The following is a 26340-nucleotide window of genomic DNA, read 5'->3' as shown; positions in this document are numbered from 1 at the left end:
GTCTACACTAAATGTTGCAGGTCGTTATTTCGGTACTTATACATTCCTCAACTGAAATTAGAATACGTTACTGATTCAAGCGTTCTTACAAAAACTACAGTATATATATCGAACTCCGTAGAGAAAGCATGCAAGATCTCGAATAGAGCGGAAGTACTTACGCGCTGCTGCTTCTTCCCGATGTTATTCAAGACGCGGTCACTGACAAACTGATTATTATTTGCAATACACCGCTCTGATATATATAGACGTCATCGCCTACAAGCTGTAACCTGCACAAGTGCACACGACCGGTGACCTTACTGCCAACAAGCTATGACCTGCACAACTGCACATGTCACCGCCGACAAGCTGAGATTTGAAGTGTTAGAGACGAATGCTGGGATGGTTGCTAACTTAAGACCACGGTCACCTCTCACCGAATCCTAGCCCTACTACAAATACACGCGCTACTAGACACTGCAATGACACAGGTTATCAAAGAAATTCTACATACATACAAGTACACGAGGCTGATGACCACGATATATTCAAACTTATACATAAAGCAACAAGGGCTTTATAAAACTACTGTTATTGTTAGAGCATGAAGCGAATAGTTAATAATAATAATAATAAAAACTCATGTATACTTCAGTTACTCCATACTTATTAACACACATCGCCAAGCGAAGAATAGATCAGTAAAGGAATGAAATGAATACTTACAGAAGGCTAATTTCAGATGTCACGTCTAGGATGTCGTTTCTTCTCAAGGTCACCACGTCACTAGTACATACATAATCCTCCTCGCGTTTTACTCCCTTCTTATAAACGACATTGAGCGCTGGAATATTAAAGGTGCTAAGTAGTCATATTACAGTACACCAAAGCCATTTTAGTTAACATTTTAGTTAAAACAGAATTTTGATCTCCTAATATATCGAGACGACACCAAAAAGATACTGTATTATTATTAAATTAGTTGAATTACAAATATTAGAAGCATGATTTTATTATCAAAATAGGCTGGACATGTCAAGTAGTTAAATGACCTTGGTCTTCTTGCTGTGCAGTTCTGTAAGAGAAAACAAGTTAATATTTATGTTACGTAACTCAACCGTAGTAGGCTATGACTGCTTATAATAATTATACTACTACTACTACTACTACTACTACTACTACTACTACTACTACTAATAATAATAATAATAATAATAATAATAATAATAATAATAATAATAATAATAATAATTGCGGCCAGTATCGAGTAATCGGGGGATAGTAGGTTCGAGTCCCCACTGTCGGCAGTCCTGACGATGGTTTCCGTGGTTTCCTATTTTCACATCAGGCAAATGCCGAGGCTGTAGGCTACCTTAATTAAGGCTACGGCCGCTTCCTTCCAATTCCTAGGCCTTTCCTAACCCATAGTCGCCATAAGACCTATCTGTGTCGGTGCGATGTAAATAACATTCCAGCCAGGGAGTGGCTAAACACACCCAGAAGAACAAGAGGCTCGAAGCTTTGCGGAAATAAAATTGCGCGCAGGATTACAGTGTGAGACCGCCACGCAGTGCGGCGAGTCACCGGGTAGCAGCCGGTGACTCGCCGCACTGCGTGGCGGTCTCACACTGTAATCCTGCGCGCAATTTTATTTCCGCAAAGCTTCGAGCCTCTTGTTCTTCTGGGTGTGTTTAGCCACTCCCTGGCTGGAATGTTATTTACATCGCACCGACACAGATAGGTCTTATGGCGACTATGGGTTAGGAAAGGCCTAGGAATTGGAAGGAAGCGGCCGTAGCCTTAATTAAGGTAGCCTACAGCCTCGGCATTTGCCTGATGTGAAAATAGGAAACCACGGAAACCATCGTCAGGACTGCCGACAGTGGGGACTCGAACCTACTATCCCCCGATTACTCGATACTGGCCGCAATTATTATTATTATTATTATTATTATTATTATTATTATTATTATTATTATTATTAGTAGTAGTAGTAGTAGTAGTAGTAGTAGTAGTAGTATAATTATTATAAGCAGTCATAGCCTACTACGGTTGAGTTACGTAACATAAATATTAACTTGTTTTCTCTTACAGAACTGCACAGCAAGAAGACCAAGGTCATTTAACTACTTGACATGTCCAGCCTATTTTGATAATAAAATCATGCTTCTAATATTTGTAATTCAACTAATTTAATAATAATACAGTATCTTTTTGGTGTCGTCTCGATATATTAGGAGATCAAAATTCTGTTTTAACTAAAATGTTAACTAAAATGGCTTTGGTGTACTGTAATATGACTACTTAGCACCTTTAATATTCCAGCGCTCAATGTCGTTTATAAAAAGGGAGTAAAACGCGAGGAGGATTATGTATGTACTAGTGACGTGGTGACCTTGAGAAGAAACGACATCCTAGACGTGACATCTGAAATTAGCCTTCTGTAAGTATTCATTTCATTCCTTTACTGATCTATTCTTCGCTTGGCGATGTGTGTTAATAAGTATGGAGTAACTGAAGTATACATGAGTTTTTATTATTATTATTATTAACTATTCGCTTCATGCTCTAACAATAACAGTAGTTTTATAAAGCCCTTGTTGCTTTATGTATAAGTTTGAATATATCGTGGTCATCAGCCTCGTGTACTTGTATGTATGTAGAATTTCTTTGATAACCTGTGTCATTGCAGTGTCTAGTAGCGCGTGTATTTGTAGTAGGGCTAGGATTCGGTGAGAGGTGACCGTGGTCTTAAGTTAGCAACCATCCCAGCATTCGTCTCTAACACTTCAAATCTCAGCTTGTCGGCGGTGACATGTGCAGTTGTGCAGGTCATAGCTTGTTGGCAGTAAGGTCACCGGTCGTGTGCACTTGTGCAGGTTACAGCTTGTAGGCGATGACGTCTATATATATCAGAGCGGTGTATTGCAAATAATAATCAGTTTGTCAGTGACCGCGTCTTGAATAACATCGGGAAGAAGCAGCAGCGCGTAAGTACTTCCGCTCTATTCGAGATCTTGCATGCTTTCTCTACGGAGTTCGATATATATACTGTAGTTTTTGTAAGAACGCTTGAATCAGTAACGTATTCTAATTTCAGTTGAGGAATGTATAAGTACCGAAATAACGACCTGCAACATTTAGTGTAGACTGACAAACATTGGTCAGTCTACGAACTGACACAGTAGCTATTCTATCGAAGTCGACCTGAGTGGCTCAGACGGTTGAGGCGTCTTGAGGCGCCGGCCCTCTAACCCCAGGTTCGATCGCGGTTCAGTTCGGTGGTATTTAAAGGTTCTCAAATACGTCAGCCTCGTATCGGTAGATTTAATGACACGTAAAAGAACTCTTGCAGGACAAAATTTCGGCACCTCAGCGTCTCCGAAAACCGTAAAAGTAGTTAGTCGAACGTAAGGCCTATAAATTATTATTATTATTATTATTATTATTATTATTATTATTATTATTATTATTATTATATTGAAACAGATTAACTATTTTCTCATAAACTTCAAGGCTATCAGCCTCACTAACTCACCCTCTAACTGTTACTTTAGGTTTCTAGGCAAAAATAGCATACAATGTTATAAATGTGAATCTGAATATACTTTAAACAACTTTTAGAGTTAAAAGCATGTCAGGGTGAAAACAACCCTTAACTTGAAAAATTAATATCTCTTAAACAGCTGGTCCTAGAAAATTAATGTTTAGCTTAAAAAATTATCAAAAATAATTCTTTAACAGATGATATACACCAACCCACCCCCTAACTATTATTTTAGGTTTTTGGAACAAAAATAGCTTAAAATGTTAAAATTTTGTATCGGAGTATACTCTAGATAATTTTTAGAATCAAAATCAAGTTGGGGGTGAAAACAACCCTTAAATTGAAAATTTAATATCTCCTAAACCGCTGGTCCTAGAAATGAATGTTTAGTTTAACAATTACTAAAAAATAATCCTTTAACGGATGCTATAGACTAATCCACCCTCCAAGCATTATTTTAGGTTTTTGGGGTGAAAATAGCTTTAAATGTTGAAATTTTGTTCTGGAGTATATTCTAGATGACTTTTAGAGTCAAAAGCAAGTTAGGGGTGAAAACAACCCTTAAATTAAAAATGTAATATCTCCTAAACGGTTGGTGCTAGAAAATTAATGTTTAGCTTAAAAATCACTAAAAATAATCCCTTAACAGATGATATAGACTAATCCACCCTCCAACCATTATTTTTAGGATTTTGGTTACTAATATTATTATTTTTTAAATTATTATTAAAAATTTGTCCTGATATATTGAGTTATGTACCAGATTAATTTTTTTCAAATAGTATGTTTTTCTTTTTACAGATAATTTAGTAGCTGTGTGACTACGTTCTCTACGTAGATACTCCAATTGACTACAGCAGTATCCCCTCTCACAGCTGCAGGTAGCTATACATATGTTATTAATTATTTGAACTAGTGAGCTTAAAACAGATGTCTTTTCCTGAAATCATAACATTAAAAAATTGTTATACATAATATATGCTTGTTCCTCTAAACTTAACTATATTGCGCGGTGCCCTTTACGAAGGGAGAGTAGACCTCTGAGACATACTTGTCATCCGAGCTTGCAAACCTCGTTGGTATGTCAACGATGAGAGTTTACGTACAGCATTGTAGTTAATTTTAGTTGAGCTTGTCTTCCACATACATTTTGTAAGGTATGTGAGCTTTGATCGGTCGATGTTAGAACCCTCTCAGAGGGGCGTAGAGAAACTTGCTACACTTCGGTCGGACGGGACTACAACCGTCGCAGTGGTGTTAATGGTAGTTTTTCTACATTCTAACGTCCTGATTGGCTTACAACACATATACCTTCAAAATGTTGCTATTACGATATATATTTTTCAACTCAAGTCAGTCATATTTTACATCAAAAAATTATGCTTGTTCCTCTAAACTTAACTATACTGCGCGGTGCCCTTTACGAAGGGAGAGTAGACCTCTGAGACATACTTGTCATCCGAGCTTGCAAACCTCGTTGGTATGTCAACGATGAGAGTTTACGTACAGCATTGTAGTTAATTTTAGTTGAGCTTCTCTTCCACATACATTTTGTAAGGTATGTGAGCTTTGATCGGTCGATGTTAGAACCCTCTCAGAGGGGCGTAGAGAAACTTGCTACACTTCGGTCAGACGGGGCTACAACCCTCGCAGTGGTGTTAATGGTAGTTTTTCTACATTCTGACGTCCTGATTGGCTTACAAAACATATATATTTGAAATATCACTGTTGCAAATAGTTTATAAATCTGTTAAAAAGGCTATTTTGTAGGGCTTAATATTCTTGTGAGATTAAAAAGTTCACAGTGTTATATTTATTACATGTATATATGTAACTTCTAGCCTACACATAGTGCATAAAGAGTAATGAAGTAATTTGTTGAAGAAACTAAAAAATGTCATTTATTCAAGACATCGAAGAGGCAGTGCCTGATGGGTAATATATGAAACATATAAAAGCCAATGTTGCGTGCTTAATCACTAGTCTGATGTTGGCTACTAACGTGTTCACTTCTCCTTTCAGAGTGCACCAAAGCTATTCGACAAGAGATTCAGTCTGCTGTATAATCATCAATTAGGTGCTAATTACGTTAAAGACCGCATGGATTTCTACTGTCGTGAATAAGCACTTGTCTAGTATCTAATCATCAGTTTGCTGACAACTACTGAACTGAAGAAATCATTTCCTAAGTAACCAGTATGTTCCAGTGTGATCTGTGTGCTAAAGAGTTTTCAAGACGTGATAACCTTCAGCGTCATAAAAGGATTCAACATAACTCAAAAACTATTGTTTGTGTTAACTGTACTGACACATTCAACAGACATGATAATCTTGAACGTCACATTAACTCTAAACATGTGCAATCAACATCTGTACAATGTGAAACCTGTAAACAATTCTTCCATGATACGAAAGAGCTTCAGTCTCACATAGCAGACGTACATCAACAGGAGTGGTTATATAATACTTCAGAATCATCGAGTAAGAAAGAATCTACACAAACCGAGAGTAAATCTCAGCAAACTAATAAGCGGAAATATACCAGTTCTGAATTGTGTGAAGAAAGTTGTACTCCAAAGAAGATAAAACGATTTCATGATCAAGGTGTTGAACCAATAATGACACATTGTAACGTGTGTGATGCAGATGTACTTATCTCCAACATTCATGGTCATTTACGGAGCAATATGCATAGAAATAATGCATGTAGTGAAACGGATGATAAAAACATAGAGGAAATCAATAGTGCTTTTAAATGTCGAATCGCAAGTTACAGGCTTCGCAGTAGTGAAAGAACTCAGAGTATTGAAACGTTCTTTAAACGTGTTCAACCTAAAGTACTTTGCTTACTACAAAATGCGCAAGCGAAGCACAAAGCCTTCAAAGTAAATTTCGAGCTGTTTGGATCATATGTCAAAAGCAATAGCGAAGGTGAAATTACAGATATTAAATCCTTCAACAGTGAAAATAAAATTATTAGTGAATCAACAACTTTCTCCACAGTTTACCAACATTTAGTAAGTGTTATTATTTCCAAAAGTGAGGACTTTCAAGAAAGAGACTCAGGATGGTCATTAGCTAACGTGTTATATCTAGAGGTCAACATTAATAAATACAATCCTTTGCGAGGATCATCATACATTGATTTACCAACATGGATAAAGAAGAAAAAAGCAGTAGTAAATGTCCAGAATAACGACCAGGCATGTTTCGCATGGGCAGTGTTATCAGGATTACACCCAGCAAAATCTTCATCTGCTAGAACATCATCGTATCCCCACTATTCGTCACGGCTGAATCTTGATGGATTAGAATTTCCAATGCAGTTAAAAGACATTAGACGCTTTGAAAAGCTAAATAATATTAGTATTAATGTGTATGGAATAGAAAAGGGTAGTATAGTTGGTCCTTTGTATTTTACGAATGAAAGGAAAGGTACGCATATCAATCTACTGTACATAGAAGATGGTGAAATTTCTCATTATTGTTGGATAAAAAATTTAAGTCGACTTGTTTGTAGTCAGTTATCAAAACATGATGGTAAAAAGTGGTTATGTGATGGATGCTTACAATATTTCCAAAATGAGGATCTGTTAAATAGACACTCCAAACAAGACTGTAATCAAGTGTGTACATTCTTACCTACTCCTGAAAAAGCGATTCTAAAATTCGAAAGTTATAATAAGCAAATGGAGGTACCGTTTGTTATATACACTGACTTTGAGGCTGTACTGAAGCCATGTTCACTGAAAACAAGTTCATCAGATCCAAACATATCTTTTACCAACACTACTCACATACATGAACCATATAGCTTCGCGTATTATATCAAGTGTAGGTACGATAGCTCACTAAATAAGTTTGAGCAGTACAGAGGAAAAAATGCTCCTGAAATGTTTATGAAAATGCTTGAGAGAGATGTAGTACGTCTTGGTCATATTTTAAATACTGAAATTCCCATGAAACCTCTTACTGAGGCAGAGCTACAACAACATGAAAGTGCTACAAATTGTAGTATTTGTGGGAAAGAGTTTTTAGAAAATGATCCCAAGGTCTTTGATCATGACCATTTGACTGGATTGTATAGATTTCCTGCCCATAATAGCTGTAATTTGAAGTATAAAATTCCTGAATTCATCCCTGTTATACTACATAATTTATCCGGTTACGACTCGCACTTCATTATTAAAGAATTTGGAGCTTCAGATGAGAGAATTGACCTGATCCCTCAGAACAAAGAGCGATATATTTCATTTACAAAATTCTTAAAAGTGAATGATAAATATACCATCAAACTAAAATTTATTGACTCATTACGCTTCATGCCATCAAGTCTTGATCAGCTTTCCAGTAATTTACACTCAGAACAATTCACAGAAATTCGGCGCTTCTTTCCGAACGATGAGGAGTTTAATTTAATTAGACGTAAAGGTGTATTTCCTTACGAATTTATTGATAGTGTAGAGCGTCTTGAAGAACGCTCTTTACCATCAAAAGAGTCATTTTACAGCTCTCTAAATTTAACTGAAATTACTGAAGAAGACTATTTTCATGCACACCGTATCTGGGAACAGTTTCGCATTCAAACGCTAGGTGAATACTCTGATTTATATCTAAAAACAGATGTTCTATTATTAGCTGATGTTTTCGAAAATTTTCGTGATGTTTGCATCAAAACATACAACCTTGACCCTTGTCAGTATTATACGGCACCGGGTTTAAGTTGGGATGCTATGTTAAAATACACACAGGTGAATATGGAATTACTAACTGATCTTGACATGGTACATTTCATAAAATCAAATATTCGTGGTGGTTTAAGTCAATGCTCTAAGCGATTTTCTGCGGCTAACAACAAATATATGTCTAATTATGATCCAGGTAAAGAGTCAAAGTATATTGTTTATCTAGATGCAAATAATCAGTACGGATGGGCTATGAGTCAATATCTACCACTAAATAGTTTCCGCTGGCTATCGAAAAGTGAAATTGAGAATTTAGAGGTTCAAAACATAGATGACGAAGCTGACAAAGGATACATTCTTGAAGTTAGTCTCCAATACCCGAAAGAGCTGCATGAATTTCATAATGATTATCCATTTTGCCCTGAGAATATAAAATCTCCATATATCACATCAAAAACGAACATGTTAATTGCAAACTTAAATGATAAATTTAAGTATGTAATACACTACCGTAACTTGAAACAATGTTTGCAAAATGGGTTGAAGCTTACCAAAATTCATCGGGTTCTTGAATTTCACCAGTCACCATGGCTAAGACCCTACATCGATTTCAATACTAATTTAAGAATGATGTCTACAAATGCTTTTGAGAAAGACTTCTACAAACTCATGATTAATTCAGTCTTCGGGAAAACTATTGAAAATGTTGATAAAAGAGTAGACGTAAAATTAGTTACAAAATGGGAGAATGTTGGTAAAAGATGTGGTGCAAACAACTTAATAAGTAAACCAAACTTCCATAGCTGTGCAATTATTCATGAAGATTTAGTTGTAATACAAATGAATCGATTAAAAGTAACCTATGACAAACCAATCTATGTAGGTTTTACAGTTCTTGAATTATCCAAAACACTCATGTACGATTTTCACTATGAATATATGAAGAAGAAGTACGCTGAAAATGTAAAGCTGCTCTACACAGACACTGATTCTTTCATATATGAGATTAAAACAAATGACATTTATAATGATATAAAACCAGATCTAGACAGGTTTGATACAAGTGACTACCCAGAAAATAATGTTTATAACCTCCCACGGGTTAACAAAAAAGTTCTTGGGAAAATGAAAGATGAATTCAAAGGAAAACTCGTTAACAGTTTTGTAGGCACTAAAGCTAAATCATACTGCATTATACCTGAAAATGATAAAGTAATTAAGAAACTGAAAGGCATTAAGAAGAATGTTGTTGAGAATGATCTGAGTGTAGATGATTATAAGAACTGTATTACCAATAGTTCACTAGTATTAATGAAGAAAATGTATGTTTTTAAAAGCATTAATCATCAGCTTTATACTCAGTTAATAAACAAAGTTGCTCTAAGTAATGATGATAATAAGAGATTTATTATACCTAACTCAACAGATACTCTAGCCTGGGGTAATAGTCTCATTGACCATTATTACTTCACATAGGTTTACATTTAGTTTATGTACGGTAATTTTGTTTTGTTAGATGAAGTGTACTTGTACAACATTGTTGTAGATACTGTGTTATCAATAATGTAAAGTGATTAATAATGTAGTAAATAAGATTATACTGTACAATATGCTTTTCACTGATTTATATGTATTTGTAATAAACATATTAAGAAAAAACTCTCTTCTTTTTATAGCGAATTCCATCTCCTTTGAACGCGTCATTGAATATCCGTTGAATACCTCCTTAATCACCTCTGGAATGCTCCCTATCGCATTCATCTTAACGGCCTGGCGTAGGGAAGGGCAGCTTGCTAATTGAACGCCTGTTATATACCTCCAATTGCGTAATCGTAACGGTCTGGCGTAGGGAAGGGCAGCCTGCTAATTGAACGCCTGTTAAATGCTCCTATGTCATTAATCCTAAAGGCCTGGTATAGGGAAGGGAAGCCTGCTATTGTAACGGTTGTTAAACACTCCCTATCCCATTAGTCCCAATAGTTTGGTGTAGATAAAAAGTACAGTCTTCTGGTTGTACACCTGTTACGTGCTCCCTATATACTTAATTCTAATAGTCTGACGTCGGGAAGGGCAGCCTGCTGAGGAGGAGGAGGCTCCAGAACTGTCACAAACACACTACTCCAGTGTGTTTCGGACCACAGATGGGCTGTCAGGATCAGATTTTCAGTATGTGCCAGGTAATTGAAAGATGTTATGAGACGAATAGGATGTTGTGTTTATGTTTTGTAGATCTAGGGAAAGCATATGACAGGGTACCGAGGGTAAATATGTTTGCCATACTGGAGGACTATGGAATTAAAGATAGATTATTAAAATCAATCAAAGACATTTGTGTTGACAAGTGGGCTTCAGTGAGAATTGATGATAGAATGAGTTCTAGCTTCAGGGTACTTACAGGAGTTAGACCTTTGCTGTTCGTAGTTTACATGAATCATCATCTGAAAGGTATAAAATAGCAGGGAGGGATTCAGTTATGTGGAAATTTGGTATGCGGTCTGGCTTATGCTGACGACTTGGTCTTAATGGCAGATTGTGCCAAAAGCCTGCAGTCAAATATCTGGGAACTTGGAAATAGGTGCAATGAGTATAGTATGAAAATCAGCCTTTCAGAGACTAAATTGATGTCAGTAGGTAAGAAATTCAACAGAATTGAATGTCAGATTGGTGATGCAAAGCTAGAACAGGTCGATAATTTAAGGTATTTAGGTTGTGTGTTCTCCCAGGATGGTAATATAGTAAGTGATATTGAATCAAGGTGTAGTAAAGCTAATGCAGTGAGCTCGCAGTTGCGATCAACAGTATCCTGTAAGAAGGAAGTCAGCTCCCAGACGTAACTATCTTTACATCGGTCCGTTTTCAGACCAATTTTGCTTTACGGGAGCAAAAGCTGCATGAACTCAGGATATCTTATTCATAAGTTAGAAGTAGCAGACATGAAAGTCGCAAGAATGATTGCAGGTATTAACAGATGGGAACAATGGCAGGAGAGTACCTGGAATGAGGAGATAGAGGTAAATTTAGGAATGAACTCGATGGATGAAGCTGTACACGTAAACCGCTTCGCTGGTGGGGTCATGTGAGGCAAATGGAGGAGGTTAGGTTACCTAGGAGAATAATGGACTCGGTTATGGAGGTTAAGAGAAGTAGAGGTAGACCAATAGGACGATGGTTAGACTCGGTTTCTAAAGATTTAAAGATAAGAGGTTTAGAACTAAACGAGGCCACAGCACTAGTTACAGATAGAGGATTGTGGCGACGTTTAGAAAATTCGCAGAGGCTTGCAGACTGAACGCTGATAGGCATAACAATCTATAATGATAATGTATGTATATGTATGTAAAAGGTTAAAACAAAACACAATTGAATCTAAAAGCTGTGTTAACCTTGAGAATGCTGCTGTTCTAAAGTTTTAAATTTCATCGGTGTTTTTGCATCGCTTGTCGGATGCATTTCGCCTGCACATTGTCTCAGGCTTGGTTTCTCAAATTTTTTGCTGCCGCTCCACTCCTAGCCATTCGATGTTATGGTGTTTAGACAAGGGCAGACTTTCGGCCTGAATTTTTGACACGGTGATTTCATCCCGTTTTGAAGTGTTATATAACTAAAATTGTTTAGACTAAGAGGTCTGCAACTTCGCTCTGTGCACTGTTGTTCATTTCCATCCAAGTCATTTGTTTTCATTTCATTTCTTCTTAGGTTAACACAGTTTTTAGATTCAATTATGTTTAGTTTTAACCTTTGTTTCACTGAATTTTGTTGCAGCAAATTGTTTGTTGCTGCATATGATGATGTAAATATTGTACATTATGCTATTATTTCTGTCATGTCTCTCTTTTGTTTTACATTTGTTCCTCATGTTTTTGCACATTTTGCAGACTTTTAGCTCGTATTATGTAAATTACTTTAACCCCCCTCCCCCTTTTCTTTCAGTGAAGATGACTGAAACGAGCATTTTTTGACAGAGTCAAAACATGTTTGAATTTGATCTAATGATGGAATTATACAACTTATTGAATTAGCAGGGTACACTTAGTTTTTCCTTTGTAAAGTGTAAACTGATGGATGTTCCATTAAGGTTTTGTAATTCCTTCATAGTTCTGTTCTTCACTGGCAAAGAGTACTGATCAGTAATTCATTTGGTAATCTTAAAGTATTTGATATATTGTGTCACAACCCTATTACAATGTTTCAAAGCAAATGGCACTTCCAAGTGAATTACAGCAATAACATACTGCACCAACTGGACATTTTGTTTAGCACAATTAATTAAGTTTTTTTCATAGCGGTGAACTTGAAGACCCATAGAGGAATAATCGGTTTATGCAGAATTTGACTTACCAAACGAGATGACAATGATGTATAAGGAAAATCCTTCACATGACTTACAGTTAAACATTTCAATAATCCCTAGGCAACAGGCTTTCACGGAAGAAGAACGTAATGGTCACATTGGAAGATTAAATTAACAATTTGGTCAAAATAGCCAAAACCACCCCCACCATTAAAATATGGTCAAGAAGCAATGATTAATCAAGCTTGGATGGTTTAGAGGTACACTCGGATCCAATAGAGGTGTTGTTAGATCGAGCTAAATCAACAGGCACCTTGCCGGTGAGAGATTCACATCTCGAATCCCAGGGTTCAAACAGGTTGATGAATGGCATGCGGATTCAACCAGTTGCAATGTTTATATACAGTGATGTGCCATAAAATATCCAATGTGAGAATGAGAGGCCAGAGTTGTATTAAAATCTAAATCCAATCACTGATTAAGAGTTTCAGCTAACAATAATGTGGAAAATTTAAACACAACGAAAACATAGTTTAAGGAACATAACAATAATGTCCTTTAATTATAATGCCACAAGTTCATACTTGGAAACTTTAATGTCATCATGAGTAGGGCTTTGCAAATCTGTGACAATGAATGGAGAGCTTTTAACCTCTACTACTTTGCATTTTACACACTGCAGCATTGTCAACACTCGAGCTTCATTGCTAAATGATCTGACTTATACACTTTTACCACAGGCTTCCATAGTGTGTCAGTTGGACCTACAAGTCCTAATGAATTGAAGATAGATACATTTCTTGATTGAACAATGTTTTAGACAAAATGGTTGTATAATGTTCGTGTTCTCTTCTCACGTTACATATGATATTAAATTGATTCTGAAATGGTGCCCAGATTATTCATAATGTTTTTAATACATCACTATCATCATCATCTCTGAGTTAATTTCGATGCGTCTGTGATGAGCTGGAATTGAATTCAGTTAGACTTGACCTGTAGAGTTCGACTTCCATAAGTTGAAGCCTCTATGACTGGGTATGTTTTGTAGTTCTTCTCAAATTTTGATTGCTTCTTGTAATTCACCCATGTAGGATATACAGTTGTCTACACAGAAGTCTTGAATTTGTGATGTTTGCTGCAGAAGGTAAGCCCGTACCTTCTTTGTTGAATTTCTTTGTGCATCTTATGGCAAGGTATGCTATTCTGTAGGTTACGATCGGAAGACCATATGTTTTGATTGGCTATTTTGGCCTATCATGCCAGAGTAAACATTGTAATTTGTAAACGTTATGGTTGAATTTCACATGATGGTACATTTTCCGATTTCTGCTGTTAATGCAATGTGCTGGGCCCACATTCGGATCATTATAGGGAAGAGATGTTCTTGAATTGATGGTCCTACAAGCAGGATGTTATTGACACTTATGCCATTCTCAGTCTTGACCGAAGCGATGAAAACTACAAGTGTTTTTGATGTTGCACTTCACTGCTTTATGACAGAATGATGTGAATTTAATAGTGGTTTTCTTCCTATTTATTTCAGGTGGTCCAGTGACTCGCATTCTTACATGGATTAAATATATTTCTGACAAAACTTCTCATTGCATTTCAGTCTTCGTTTCCAAAGGCAGGACATGCTGAGCTGTGGTTTGTTTAGGTCTACCAATCTATAAAGGTCTTCCTCAATATGGAGTTCTACAGTGTATCTGCCTGGTGTGTCTGTCATCATGTGTTGCTGGGAGTCTGCTTCTCACTCCATTTCGTGTAGTGTCTACCTCTTGTATGTTCCAAAATAGCTGAATATTGTTTTGTAGGTTATTTAGGAATAGAGATTGATGCGGTTTAGTTTTGTCATCTTCCTTTCTTGTTTGTAGGTAACTGTCAGCTCATCCAAATTTTGTGTTTTGGAAAACTTGGTAGTTTTTATGATTTTTCTACTCCATTATTAAATGGTGCATGAAAACTTGAGTTCTCAGTGATAAGTGAGTTTGAGGAACGTGGAAAATGAAGTCAGCAAGTGTTAAGTTTCTATGAATGTTCCAGTAGGACAGGTGATGATCAGTTATTTTAGAAAGGACAGTGCAGTCAATGTTGATATTGCGATTGCTCTAATCAAAATAAACTTCTGCTCTGATGATTGTGTTCACTTGTGAAGTGAGATATTTGAATACCTGTAGTTTCAAGATGTTTCTTGTCTTTTTTATTTACAGCCTTCAAACATCACGTTGTGAAATGCAGTTGCTGTGTGAGCCTATGTCGAGAATAGTAAAAGCGCTCTGGAATTCACCATAGCTATTTTTTATTTTCCCAAAGGTTGTGCTAATTAGGACTTCATTCCCTTTTACTGCATATACCATGCAGTTTACTAGTGTTTTATTACAATTTTCTGAGTACTAGCCTCAAAATATTCATTGGGATTAATCTGGAGGACAGTTTAACTTCAATCAAATGTGTGCTTCATTTTCTTAAAATGGGTAAAACTGTTTTGATATTGGACAGTCAAAGTTCTTATAAACCTATTTCTTGATTGCCGAATGTTTTTCTCTGTCCCTCGTTGGGAGAATTTGATTGTTGCTTCATGTGGTACTGAATGTTCACTTTGTCAGCAAATGTTAATTTAAGTGAATTGTTTTTGAGTGTTTCCCAACAACTGAATATATTTTAGAATCAACTTGCATTAGGTTGATCACCTCAAGAATCATGTCTTTGGTGGTTTTTCTAAGTACAGTGTCTGTGTGGACAGTGCTGCAAGAATAAATGTATGAACTTTGAAGCATGATCTATCGTAAGTATAATGCCGATGGGCTTGGCAAAGCTCTTAAACTGATATTGGATGATCGACATGCGGAGAAGCCTAGATCCTGGAACCGAAGAGTGTAGGTAGGCAGCCCACCTTTACTTCAAGGGATGAAGGCATGCTGTGCATTTGGGATCTATTTTATTGTTTATTTTTGTGAAGTAACCCAATTTATCATAAAATTTTGGACATGTGTATGAAAACTTACGCCCAGAGTTACATGTAAACACTCAGTTTTAAAAATAAAAATGTAATTATATTTTATTTATTTATTGACTTGTGGCGTGGCTCAGGCTATGAAGCCTGCTGTTATGCCAAACCATCTCATATGTACTACATTGTACAAACTACAAAGTATTAGGATTTCTAGTTACATATAATTAATTATAAAATTAAACTTAAATAATAGTTATAAACAAAAGGAAAATTTCTGAGAGTTACTTTAAAAAAACATTAAATACTAATTTCTTAAGTCTATGTACCATTTATAACATGTTTTTTTAAATACATTTCTACTATGTATGTCTCTAATTACAGCCGGAAGGGAATTCCAAGAGCGTATGGTTGCAGGTATGAATGAGTTGCCGTACCCGGTCGTGCGGTAAATTGGGAAGCTCAGCAGGGAAGAGGTTTCTGACCTTGTAGGTATGCTGTTGGGAGATGACAAGTATTTAAGATCCATTCTCAGATAACTTGGTGTGTCTGTACGGAGAATGTTGTGAACAAGCGAAACAGAGTGAAGGTTTCTTCTCTCCGCCAAATATAACCACGACAGCTGTTCAAGACAAGGTGATATATGGCAATACCTGGGCATATTTAATACAAAACGGATGCATGTATTATAAGCCCGCTGAAGTTTAGTGTTAAGTGTGGTGTTTAGGTTGTTGTATATTACGTCACCATAATCGAAGATGGGTAGAATTAAGCTTTGAATAAGTAACTTTCTCGTATTTAGAGGGAGGAGATCCCGTAAACGTTTAAGAGAGTGCAAAGAAAAGAATACTCGTTGGCATATTTTCGTCGTGTGCTCCGTCCAGTTTAAGTACTTGTCAAAAATGAGGCCAAGGTTTTTTACTGTTTCGTTTATTTGTATTGGTGTTGCGTGGAATAGGATTGGGGGAATTTTAACACTTTTCAGTTTGGTATGATTACTTTTGGATCCAATTATGATTGCTTGCGATTTGAATGGATTGACTTTAAGAGAATTATTTTTAGTCCAGTCTTTTATATTTTCCAGGTCATCGTTTAGTTTGTCAATGTCTAGTTGGATGTCTTTCGGGTTTGTTTGTATATAAAGTTGAATATCGTCTGCGAAGAAATGGTATTTACACGTTTTTATATGTTCTGGTAGGTCATTTAAGTACAGTGAAAATAGCAGTGGCGCTAGAACACTGCCCTGAACTACGCCATGTTCATTAATAATAATAATAATAATAATAATAATAAGGAAATTGGTTTTACGGCACACTAACCACTTCTTCGGTTCCTGGAGATGCCGAGGTGCAGGAAATTTATCCCACAGTAGTTCTTTTACCGGTCAGCAAATCTACTGACATGAGACTTACATATTTGAGTACCATCAAATACCACCGAACTGAACCAGGATCGAACCCGCCACTCAGCCCAGCAAAGATGTTCCGTATAGTTACTCCCAGCAATAGGGTTAGGAATAGGGGGAATTAAGGCAATTTCTTTTTCATGGTAATGAACAACTTCCTGTGTAGCTATTGGTGTACATTTGGGAGATGGTGGGTTCGAACCCACTATAGGCAGCCCTGAAGTGCATGACTTCCATGGTTTCACATTTTCACTCCAATCTTAGCCCTGTTCTGTGACATCATCGCCATAAGACCTTTCTGTGTTGGCGTGATGTAAACTGTATTCCTAAGGAACAATTATTTGGTGAAAGAGAAACTGCAAAAATCATAAAAAATAACCCTAATTTGCCATTGATTATGTTTAATTAATGTTTGTTAATAATTCAACTGGCCACTGTTCTTTGATTCTTAATTACATTCAAACTTTTTGTCTTTACCATAAACTAAGAAGATATCATCAAACTAAATGTTGTATACATAGTCAATGAAATTTTATATGTTCATAAGTTTCATAGTTTTAACTGGATTTGTTGATTCAGTTAAACTATTATAATTAGGATACATCTAAATGTGGTTTAGAATTATTGTAGTGTAGTTATTTTATTAGCAGATATTATGCTGGCTTTATTATTACATAATCATAACAGTGTGTGGGATAAATCTCCCTACGAATATTGCTCTCTATAAATTTCTATTGTTTCAGTTAACTTGTTGTAATTAGGATATATTTAAGTGAATTTTATAATTGAAGAATAGTTATTTTAATTATATTGTATCTTGCTTGCTTTGGAAAGGCAAGAAATCTCATGATGTCAGAGATGTCTATAATCTAATCTACCTGAGTACATCCAACAGGAATGATGTTGACTTCATTGTGTGTAAGAGCCTGCACTTATTAGGTATACTCAGTTGATGGGCATCGCACTCCTGTATCATGTAGAAAAAGACACCATTCATGAGCAAATGGGCATCGCTTCCATAAGTGAGAAGGCACAGGAAAAGTGTTATGGTCATGTCCTTCTGTAGTACCTGACACAGATGACAGTTTCACCCATTTCCACATGGACCTAAGATTCCGTCCTCAGCCTAAAGGCTCATTTGATCATCAGCAGCACCACCATTAGCTGTCATAGATGGCTTAGGTATCACTGAAGAGGAATACTGGGGAAATTAAGAGTGAACTAGTTTCCTGTTGCTTGCCTCATTGTGCCAGAAGTTGCTATTTCATATCATTTTGCCAACCCTTCATAGTGCATGGAACAACCAACCATATGAGCAACATTTTCACACCATTTATAGCAGGGACTGGCTGCATAAATAATGGCACTACTAGCATCATTCATACCTTGGTCACTTTCGTATTGTCAAAGCAAAGGATAAGACTGTGACAGATCATTGAAAGTAACAGCAATTTTCCAGCACATACTAGAAGACATAATGTACTGTAAACACTAAGTATCACCAGCAAAGCATTGACAATAACATAAAAGGCTTTAAAATTGTGAATGCTGCTGTGTTTGATAAGATTTCTGGGGAAATACTGAAGTTAGTATACATATCTGTAGTGCTTAATTGATTACTCTTTGTATGAAGCAAGTATACTAAACAAGTGGAGAGTTGTTATATAAATAAAACATGACAAACATAATGCAAATAATTACAATCTTGACTGTTGTCACATGCAAGTTCTTGGCAATCATTCTTTATGATTATATTGTACACGTTTACAAAATTACTAAGTGGGTCGAAAGAAGGTAGTTCAGGTTTAGGAGATGTTATTCTACTGTACTTCAACTTATAGGATTCAAGCAAGATACGGCAAATATTTTAGATTCAGGAGGTCAAATGGACTGTATCACGATTAACCTACCTAGGGCTTTTGATGGGGCAGATCATCAGAGAATACTGATAAAAATAAGTGCAGTTTAGGTGTATAAAATAGTGATTAAAGGGGTGGCTATATTTCTAGAAAATAGAATTAAGAGCATTAGAGTAGTTGAAGCTTTATTTGATCCTGTAATGATTATGTGAGTTTATTTAGCAGTTGTAAAGGAGAGAGCATTTATATCTTCTGCAAGGCCACAATTACAGTAGGATTACTTGATTAGAGAACAGGAAATAATGCACAGAAATCAGCTCCAGTTCTTGTGGAGGATTTCTGATAAAAATGAGAATAATATTGGATTATTTGATATTACAGTGAGGTGTTTTTGGGAATGAACGTATATAGAAACACGGAAAGGAAGAAGGAAGGGACAAGTCAAGTCGTGTAGAAAAATGGGAACAGGGGAATGTAAATGTAAGAGGATAAAACATTTAGCTAGTCAGTGTAGAAATAAGACTCAAATGTAAGAGAAAAGGAAGCAAGGAATGGTATCGGGTAAGGACTTTGGAGACAGTCTTCGTCCTTTCATGTTTCTGCTAGTCTATTACTACGTCATCTAGTGCTATACTATCATGTGTTTCTTTTCATGTTCTTATCTCTCTTATCACTGGTCTGTTCCTTTCCATTCTTATATTTTTACATTGGGGGGTAAATTACTTACACTCTTATTATGCCTATATGAAAATTATTTTCACTGCTGTTTCTTGTTTATAATTTTTTTCTCACTTCTTTATTCTATTTCTCTTATTTCTTACTTGTAGCCTTCTGAAGACTCAAAGGAGGAAATATTCATAGAACAACACACTGTTGGCCAGCTCGTGCCTTACATCAAAGAAGAAACAAAGTACGTACACCATAAACCCTACTCAAAATGGAATAATTTGTACCTGTTCATTGTTGTGTTCAGTTGTGGATATTTTATCTCCATAAACTGGCCATTGTCATCAGTTTAATCCTTTTTTTACAAGGTTACGTTTGTTCTCTAATATATTACAAATGTATTGGTTAAATTATCTAAAATATTCAGGAACTTGAAGATCATATTAATTTTCCTTGATGTAGTTTTATTGAATATATATCTGCAAAAAATATCTGGTAGGTCTAGATATTTCTGAAGTGTATTTGTTTATAGTACATTTAAGCAACCGTGAAAAATATATTCTTTCTTTCACTGTCACTGCATCATTTGTTCAACATATTTTTGTCATCTGAAATGTCATCTGGAACTATTACCTCCAGATATTCACAGAAAATTTGTACTTGTGTACCAACAGTGACATATAGAGGAAGCTATGTTTATAGATTGTAAACAAAATCTAGAAATTGAAAATTGTTCAAATTTTGTGGACATTAAAAACAATATAATTATTTCATGTTACATAATTTAGCTTCATTGAGCAGTATTTTGATGGCTCTATTCAGTAATATAATAACACAATGAATATTGTCATTTTTAAAATTATTTATTTGTTTAGATTTCATTTCTTATGATCTATCCAGTTCTGTTGTGTGTTCCTCCATTTGTTGACGCCAAAGCAGAAGGGTTGTAGAAGTGAAACATTCAGTGCAGTAGATCCACATCTTAGATATAAGAGTTCTGAACTAAAATTTCCACATTGTTGTAAGTGTAACAAGATATCGTGGTGTTGACTGGAAGGTTATTCCAGTGTTATCATCATACTGGCTGATTGTTAGCATTTCCTACTTTTTTTTTTAGTGCTTGTGTTCAGTCAAGTGCTTGTTCTGTGTTGATTGCAAGCACATTTACACTATTATTATAATTAGTATGTAATTAGTATAAAGTAATCAAATGGGCAGCTACAAGGAAAGTTTTAATTTTGTTAAGGTGGCCTAAAAAATTGCCATAATTCTTCACATAAGTAAATTTACTATCTCATAAATGTAGGTAATTCATAATGTAATGATATAATTTTATTTAAAAATTGTTATTATAACAGTGATGTAACAGAGTAACAACACTGTATATCCTGTTATCAAACTTTTAATGCAGTGGTGTCCTCTTAACTGTGGGTGTGCCATTGGGCTATTTGCTACTTGCATTTTTGCTGTCACACCTTTTCTGGTTACTGCATAAAATGATTATTGATTGTCACTCCTGCGCTCCCTGCGATGTGATTATATAAGCTCAGACTTGTACTCTTACCCACGGCCTTGTATCGGCAGGTTCGGCTATGGCTATTCATGGCCTAAGGTTTGACTTCAAACCACATTCATGATGGATATTGTGAATTCTGAAAGGTTTATTTGTTTGCATCTTGTCATCTGCTGTGTGGTGCATTGACTAGTTCCATCTGTACATTCACAACTAGTGGCAAGAGATATTCTCTTCAGCGTTCAAAACCATCCAGTACCAGCTTATATTCTGTCATTAGTCATAGAAGAGCCATGCACACAACTGGATAACACTCTAATATATCAACTCTTTGTGATTCATATTCTCCTGAATCTTTGTAATTCTTGTGTAACAAGACACAGTAAGCTATCTTGTGTCATCACCACCAATATAAACGTTCCTTATGTAAATCATTATTCCACAGTGCATATTTCTATTTTTGGATGAGGTTTAATTTTGCTTCCTTCTTCCTATAATATATTGTGGAGAGGCACTCTCTAACTAGGAAAGCAACAAGGCTTCTGCATATAATCATTTTTCTTGGTATAGAAGGCAGAGGACATTCCATTGTCTAAGTAGGTTTGTCTGTTGTATATCATAGCACTTAGATGCTTCTGAAGGATCCAGTCGCCAGGCTCTTACAGTATCTACAGCTTTCTTTTTTTACATCTCAAAATATCATGGAGCAACTTAAATGAATTCTTTCAAAATATCTAAACGATTTTCCATTTCAGTTTGGCACCTAATTACTTAAGAGCATGTTATGAAGTTTAATATATTTCTTAATTGCTGACTTGTGAAAAGATACATGCCCCTGAGCTAACCGCTTAATAGGCTGTGGTTACCTTCTACTTGTGCAGACACACATGGTGCTGAGCTAATATTTAGTACTCAGGTTACCTTAGTTGTGGAGAGAGACATATGGCCCTGAGCTAACCACTTAGTGCTGAAGTTAGCTTCCACTTGTGCAGACACACATGGTGCTGAGCTAATATTTAGTACTCAGGTTACCTTCCAGTTGTGGAGAGAGACATATGGCCCTGAACTGACCACTTAGTAGGCTGTGGTTACCTTCTACTTGTGCAGACACACATGGTGCTGAGCTAATATTTAGTACTCAGGTTACCTTAGTTGTGGAGAGAGACATATGGCCCTGAACTGACCACTTAGTGCTGAAGTTAGCTTCCACTTGTGAACATGCACAGCACACTGAGCTAAGTAGTTACTGCCAAGGTTAGCTTCCACCTGTGCAATCACATGGTACTGAACTGACTACTTAATGCTGAAGTTATCTTCCAAATGTAGACAGGCATATGGCCCTGAACTAACCACTTTGTTCCGAAGTTAGCTTCCACTTGTTGAGAGGCATATGGCCCTGAGCTAGCCACTTTGTGCTGTGGTTACCTAACACTTTTAGTGTGTCACATGGCCCTAAGCTGACCACTTTCTCCACGGTCTTCATAATTATAGAAGTGATCAGCGTGAAAATAAGACACTGCCGGACGAGGTGGTGGTGTAGCAGTATATTGTAGAGATGACATTAAATGTAGAATAATTATCAAATCATCATCCGGCATCACTCCACATATGGAATATATGTTGGCTGAGACCATAATTAATCATCAAAAAGTATTGATAGGAGTTGTCTATAAACCACCGAATGTTACTAATATATCTGACCTAGAATCTGACCTTCTCAAACTAGTACCAACCTACGAGCATATACTACTTCTTGGTGACTTTAACTGAAATATCTTAGCCCCGACCGGCAAATCAGAACGAATCAGCAACCTACTTACCTCTGTCGACATGATGATCTTTCCGCTTGATGCAACTAATCATGTTCATACACTTAGATATACAAGCCATACTGGAATTGACCTCCTAATTAAAAGTAACCCGTATAAAGTTCTTAAGTACGGTCAATTTCCTGTACCTGGCATCTCAACTCATGACTTAATTTACCTGTGCTACTCTCTACGTGTACCAAAATACGAAGCTAAATGCATTAGTTATAGCAATCTGAAAAATGTCGATCTACAACAATTCCAAAATGATGCGTACAGTTTACCTTGGGAAGATATAAAGCAGTTGCAGGACTCAGACATGAAAGTGAGAAGATTTAACTCTCTACTCATAGGACTATATGACAAACATGCTCCAGTTAGGCAAGCCAGAGTCACTCGCTCGCCTGCACCTTGGTTAACAAGCAATATAAAAGCAACAATGACTTGCCGTGACGCAATGTTCCGCCGATGCAAGGAAACAAATAATGAGCTAGATTTCGAACAGTATCATCTTTTATGTAACAGAACAAAGCAATTAATTCGCAATAGCAAATTTAATCACATTAAAAATGTAACAAGGAACTTAAATGCACGTGAAACCTGGAACGAACTTCGTGCTATGGAAATTGGAAAATGCAAAGAGCCACATATGCCAACTATATCTCTCGATACACTTAACTCTCACTTCGTAACTAACCCAATAAAGGAATCTCTACCTCAAAATCATATCAATCTAAATCAAAGAATCAGTGACGCTACAGAAAACGAAAATTAATTCTCTTTTCACCCTGTCAGTGTAAATGATGTAAAGCGTACTTTGAATTCAGTTAAGTCACAAGCTAAAGAAGCAGATATCCCAATAGGCTTTATAAAAACATTATTGGCGCGGTCCTACCAATTATTACCCACATTGTAAACCACTGTCTCACCACAGGGACGTTTCCAACTGCATGGAAGGATGCTCTAGTAACCCTAATATTACAGCATACCGGTACCACAGCAAATGCGCCATTTGATTACCGGCCTATTTCGATTCTTCCCCCTCTCTCGAAAGTTCTTGAATGAGTTGTACATGAGCAGTTGGTAGAATTTTTAACCAGATATTCTCTTTTTGAACCATCGCAATCTGGCTTCAGAAAGGGACACAGTACTACGACTGCACTTCTTTGGGTAACAGATGACATAAGACTAGCAATGGACAAACGGCAGGTGACGATGCTAATATTCCTTGACTTGAGTAGTGTGTTCGACACGGTAAATATAGACATACTACTATCCAAGCTACTCTCTCTGCATATTGGCCCGATAGCCCTTAATTTTTTTAAGTCCTACCTTACAAATCGTTGCCAGTGCGTAGTGGTAAACAATCAAAGATCCCAGTGGGCTGTAAAATCATCCGGTGTCCCTCAATGGTCTGTTCTAGGGCTCTTACTGTTCATCTTGCATATTAATGACATATCTTCCACACTTCAGTATTGCAACTACCACTTATATCCTGATGATATGCAGATACACAAACACACCACTGCAAACAATTTACATGAAACTGTTCAGCATAATAATTCGGATATTGAAAGGCTTACCACCTATGCTGAAAACAACCACTTACTCCTAAATCCTCGTAAAACACAAAGTATTATCATAGGAATCTCTAAATTAAAACATGTAATAAGCAATATCAATCCTCCTCCAATCAAAATCAATGACATTGCTGTAACTAATGTAACTAATCTTGGAATCTCCATCAATGAGAATCTGACCTGAAATGAACACGTAACAAATGTATGTAGAAAGGTTCATGCAGCTCTATATCCCCTGAAACATCACAAGAATTCTTTTCCTCAAAAACTTAAATTAAAATTAATCCAAGCACTACTATTCCCAATTTTAGACTGCTGTGATACGGTACTAGTCAATCTAAATGCTGTAGAACCTTTGAGACTTCAGTGAGCACAAAACTCATGCTACAATACGCCTTCCAACTGCGACATGACGCTCATGTTACACCAGATTTCGAAACATTGGGATGGCTACGCATAAATGAACGAAGGAATTTTCACCTAATGACACTTGTTTACCAAGTGCTCTCGACAAACACTCCTACTTAACTCTCTTCTAATTTTAGTTTCCTTTCCTCATTCCATGAAATTAGTACCAGTTCTGGTTCCCTACTTGAAATTCCACTAAGTCGAACGAATTCCTACAATCATTCATTTTTAGTTATTGCATCGAGACTCTGGAATACACTCCCAATGGACATTCGGCACCTTACTTCCTCTCATAAATTCAAATCCGCCTGCCGAACGTTTGCTGGGAACATAAAACTGAGTTGTGTGAGTCATTGTGTGTATGTTGCGTGGATGAGTGTTCTTCATTTATTATTATTATTATTATTATTAGTAGTAGTAGTAGTAGTAGTAGTAGTATTGTCACATTAATTGCTGTACTGATATGTGGGCCTAACTTAGTCTTAGAATTATCTGTCCGTAGTATTATTTCTTTTAGAATTTCTGTCTTACTTTTATGTTTACAATTTTATATTTTATTGTTTATAGTGGTTAAGTGTAAGAGAGGGCCGTGAGCCCTAACTTTGCCACAAATGTAAGTCAGGAATAAATAAATAAATAAATATATAAATAAATAAATAAGTATATAAATAAATAAATAAATAAGTAAGGGATTTGATCATCTGCTCTCTACGATGATGTAGGCAGAAATATACATTGCACTATTCCATTCCGCCTATAAACACACTTAGGGACTCTGCTCTTGTTGCTACTCATAGAATTTCGTCCGATATTCTGTCACTGCTAATTTACCTAGATAAACCTGATTTTTTTCTTTGCTGAGGTATATATATTCTCTGTAGGGCATATAATGGAGTTAATTAAACACAAATTCTACAAGCGTTCTGTCATTGAAACACTATTTTGTGAAAATAAGTCGTTTATAGGTATTGGACACAGGCTTTAAGGGGGAGAATTTGAAGATATTAACTTGAATATTAGGATGTGTAAAATATCCATTGTTTCCCATGTTTTCAATAGAATATTCATCAACTTGCTTCTTGTTATTCTTCTTCTTTAGCGTTTGTTCTGCCTGCTATCAAGGTCCAGTGTTGTGATACACTGTGTCGCGTTATTTCATTCTCAGACCATGTCTCTATGTTGTCTTACAGCTTTCGGATCATTGTGTACTTTATTGGCCCTTCACTGTCTTGTTTGTCCCTTGCACATCTTCGTCTTTCCACTGACTTAGTCTCTATATGCTGACTCTGAAAATATATCATCATCTGCATTCAATATATGCCCAAACAAGTGCACATGGCTTTACTGAATGTTCTTCTGGATCGCTGCAATGCCAACATGTTTCGTAACAACATAGTTTGAAATGTGATCCAGTCTAGTTATGCCAGCCTTCCACGTAAGCATCTTCCTATCCATGGTGCTTAGTTGGCATTCTACCGCCTTTGTAGCTGGCCGTAGAAGCTGACAGGATGGGTAAGTGTTAGGTAGACTTTACATTTCAGACGGTACTTTATTTGATGGTCATTCGCCACTTCAGCCAGGCTGCGTATATTTGATGGTCATTCGCCACTTCAGACAGGCTCTGTATATCCAAGTTGACTTCA

At 36.3% G+C, this 26340-nt stretch overlaps 1 protein-coding gene across 1 annotated transcript in view; it reads left to right on the top strand.

The window, feature by feature from the left end:
• Positions 1-2095: 2095 nt before the first annotated feature.
• The window catches only part of LOC137496914 (uncharacterized), a 50689-nt gene continuing 26444 nt past the window's right edge, over positions 2096-26340 (top strand). The window contains exons 1-4 of the mRNA XM_068227901.1: positions 2096-2425; positions 4331-4410; positions 5552-8280; positions 19550-19632. Of these exons, the coding sequence (XP_068084002.1) occupies positions 5728-8280; positions 19550-19632 (2636 nt within the window). The 5' untranslated portion in view covers positions 2096-2425; positions 4331-4410; positions 5552-5727. The remainder of the gene's footprint in view (positions 2426-4330; positions 4411-5551; positions 8281-19549; positions 19633-26340) is intronic.

This window comes from Anabrus simplex, chromosome 5 (genome assembly GCF_040414725.1).
Source record: "Anabrus simplex isolate iqAnaSimp1 chromosome 5, ASM4041472v1, whole genome shotgun sequence".
Classification (NCBI taxonomy): domain Eukaryota; kingdom Metazoa; phylum Arthropoda; class Insecta; order Orthoptera; family Tettigoniidae; genus Anabrus; species Anabrus simplex.
This window is presented reverse-complemented; position numbering and strand designations above follow the sequence as displayed.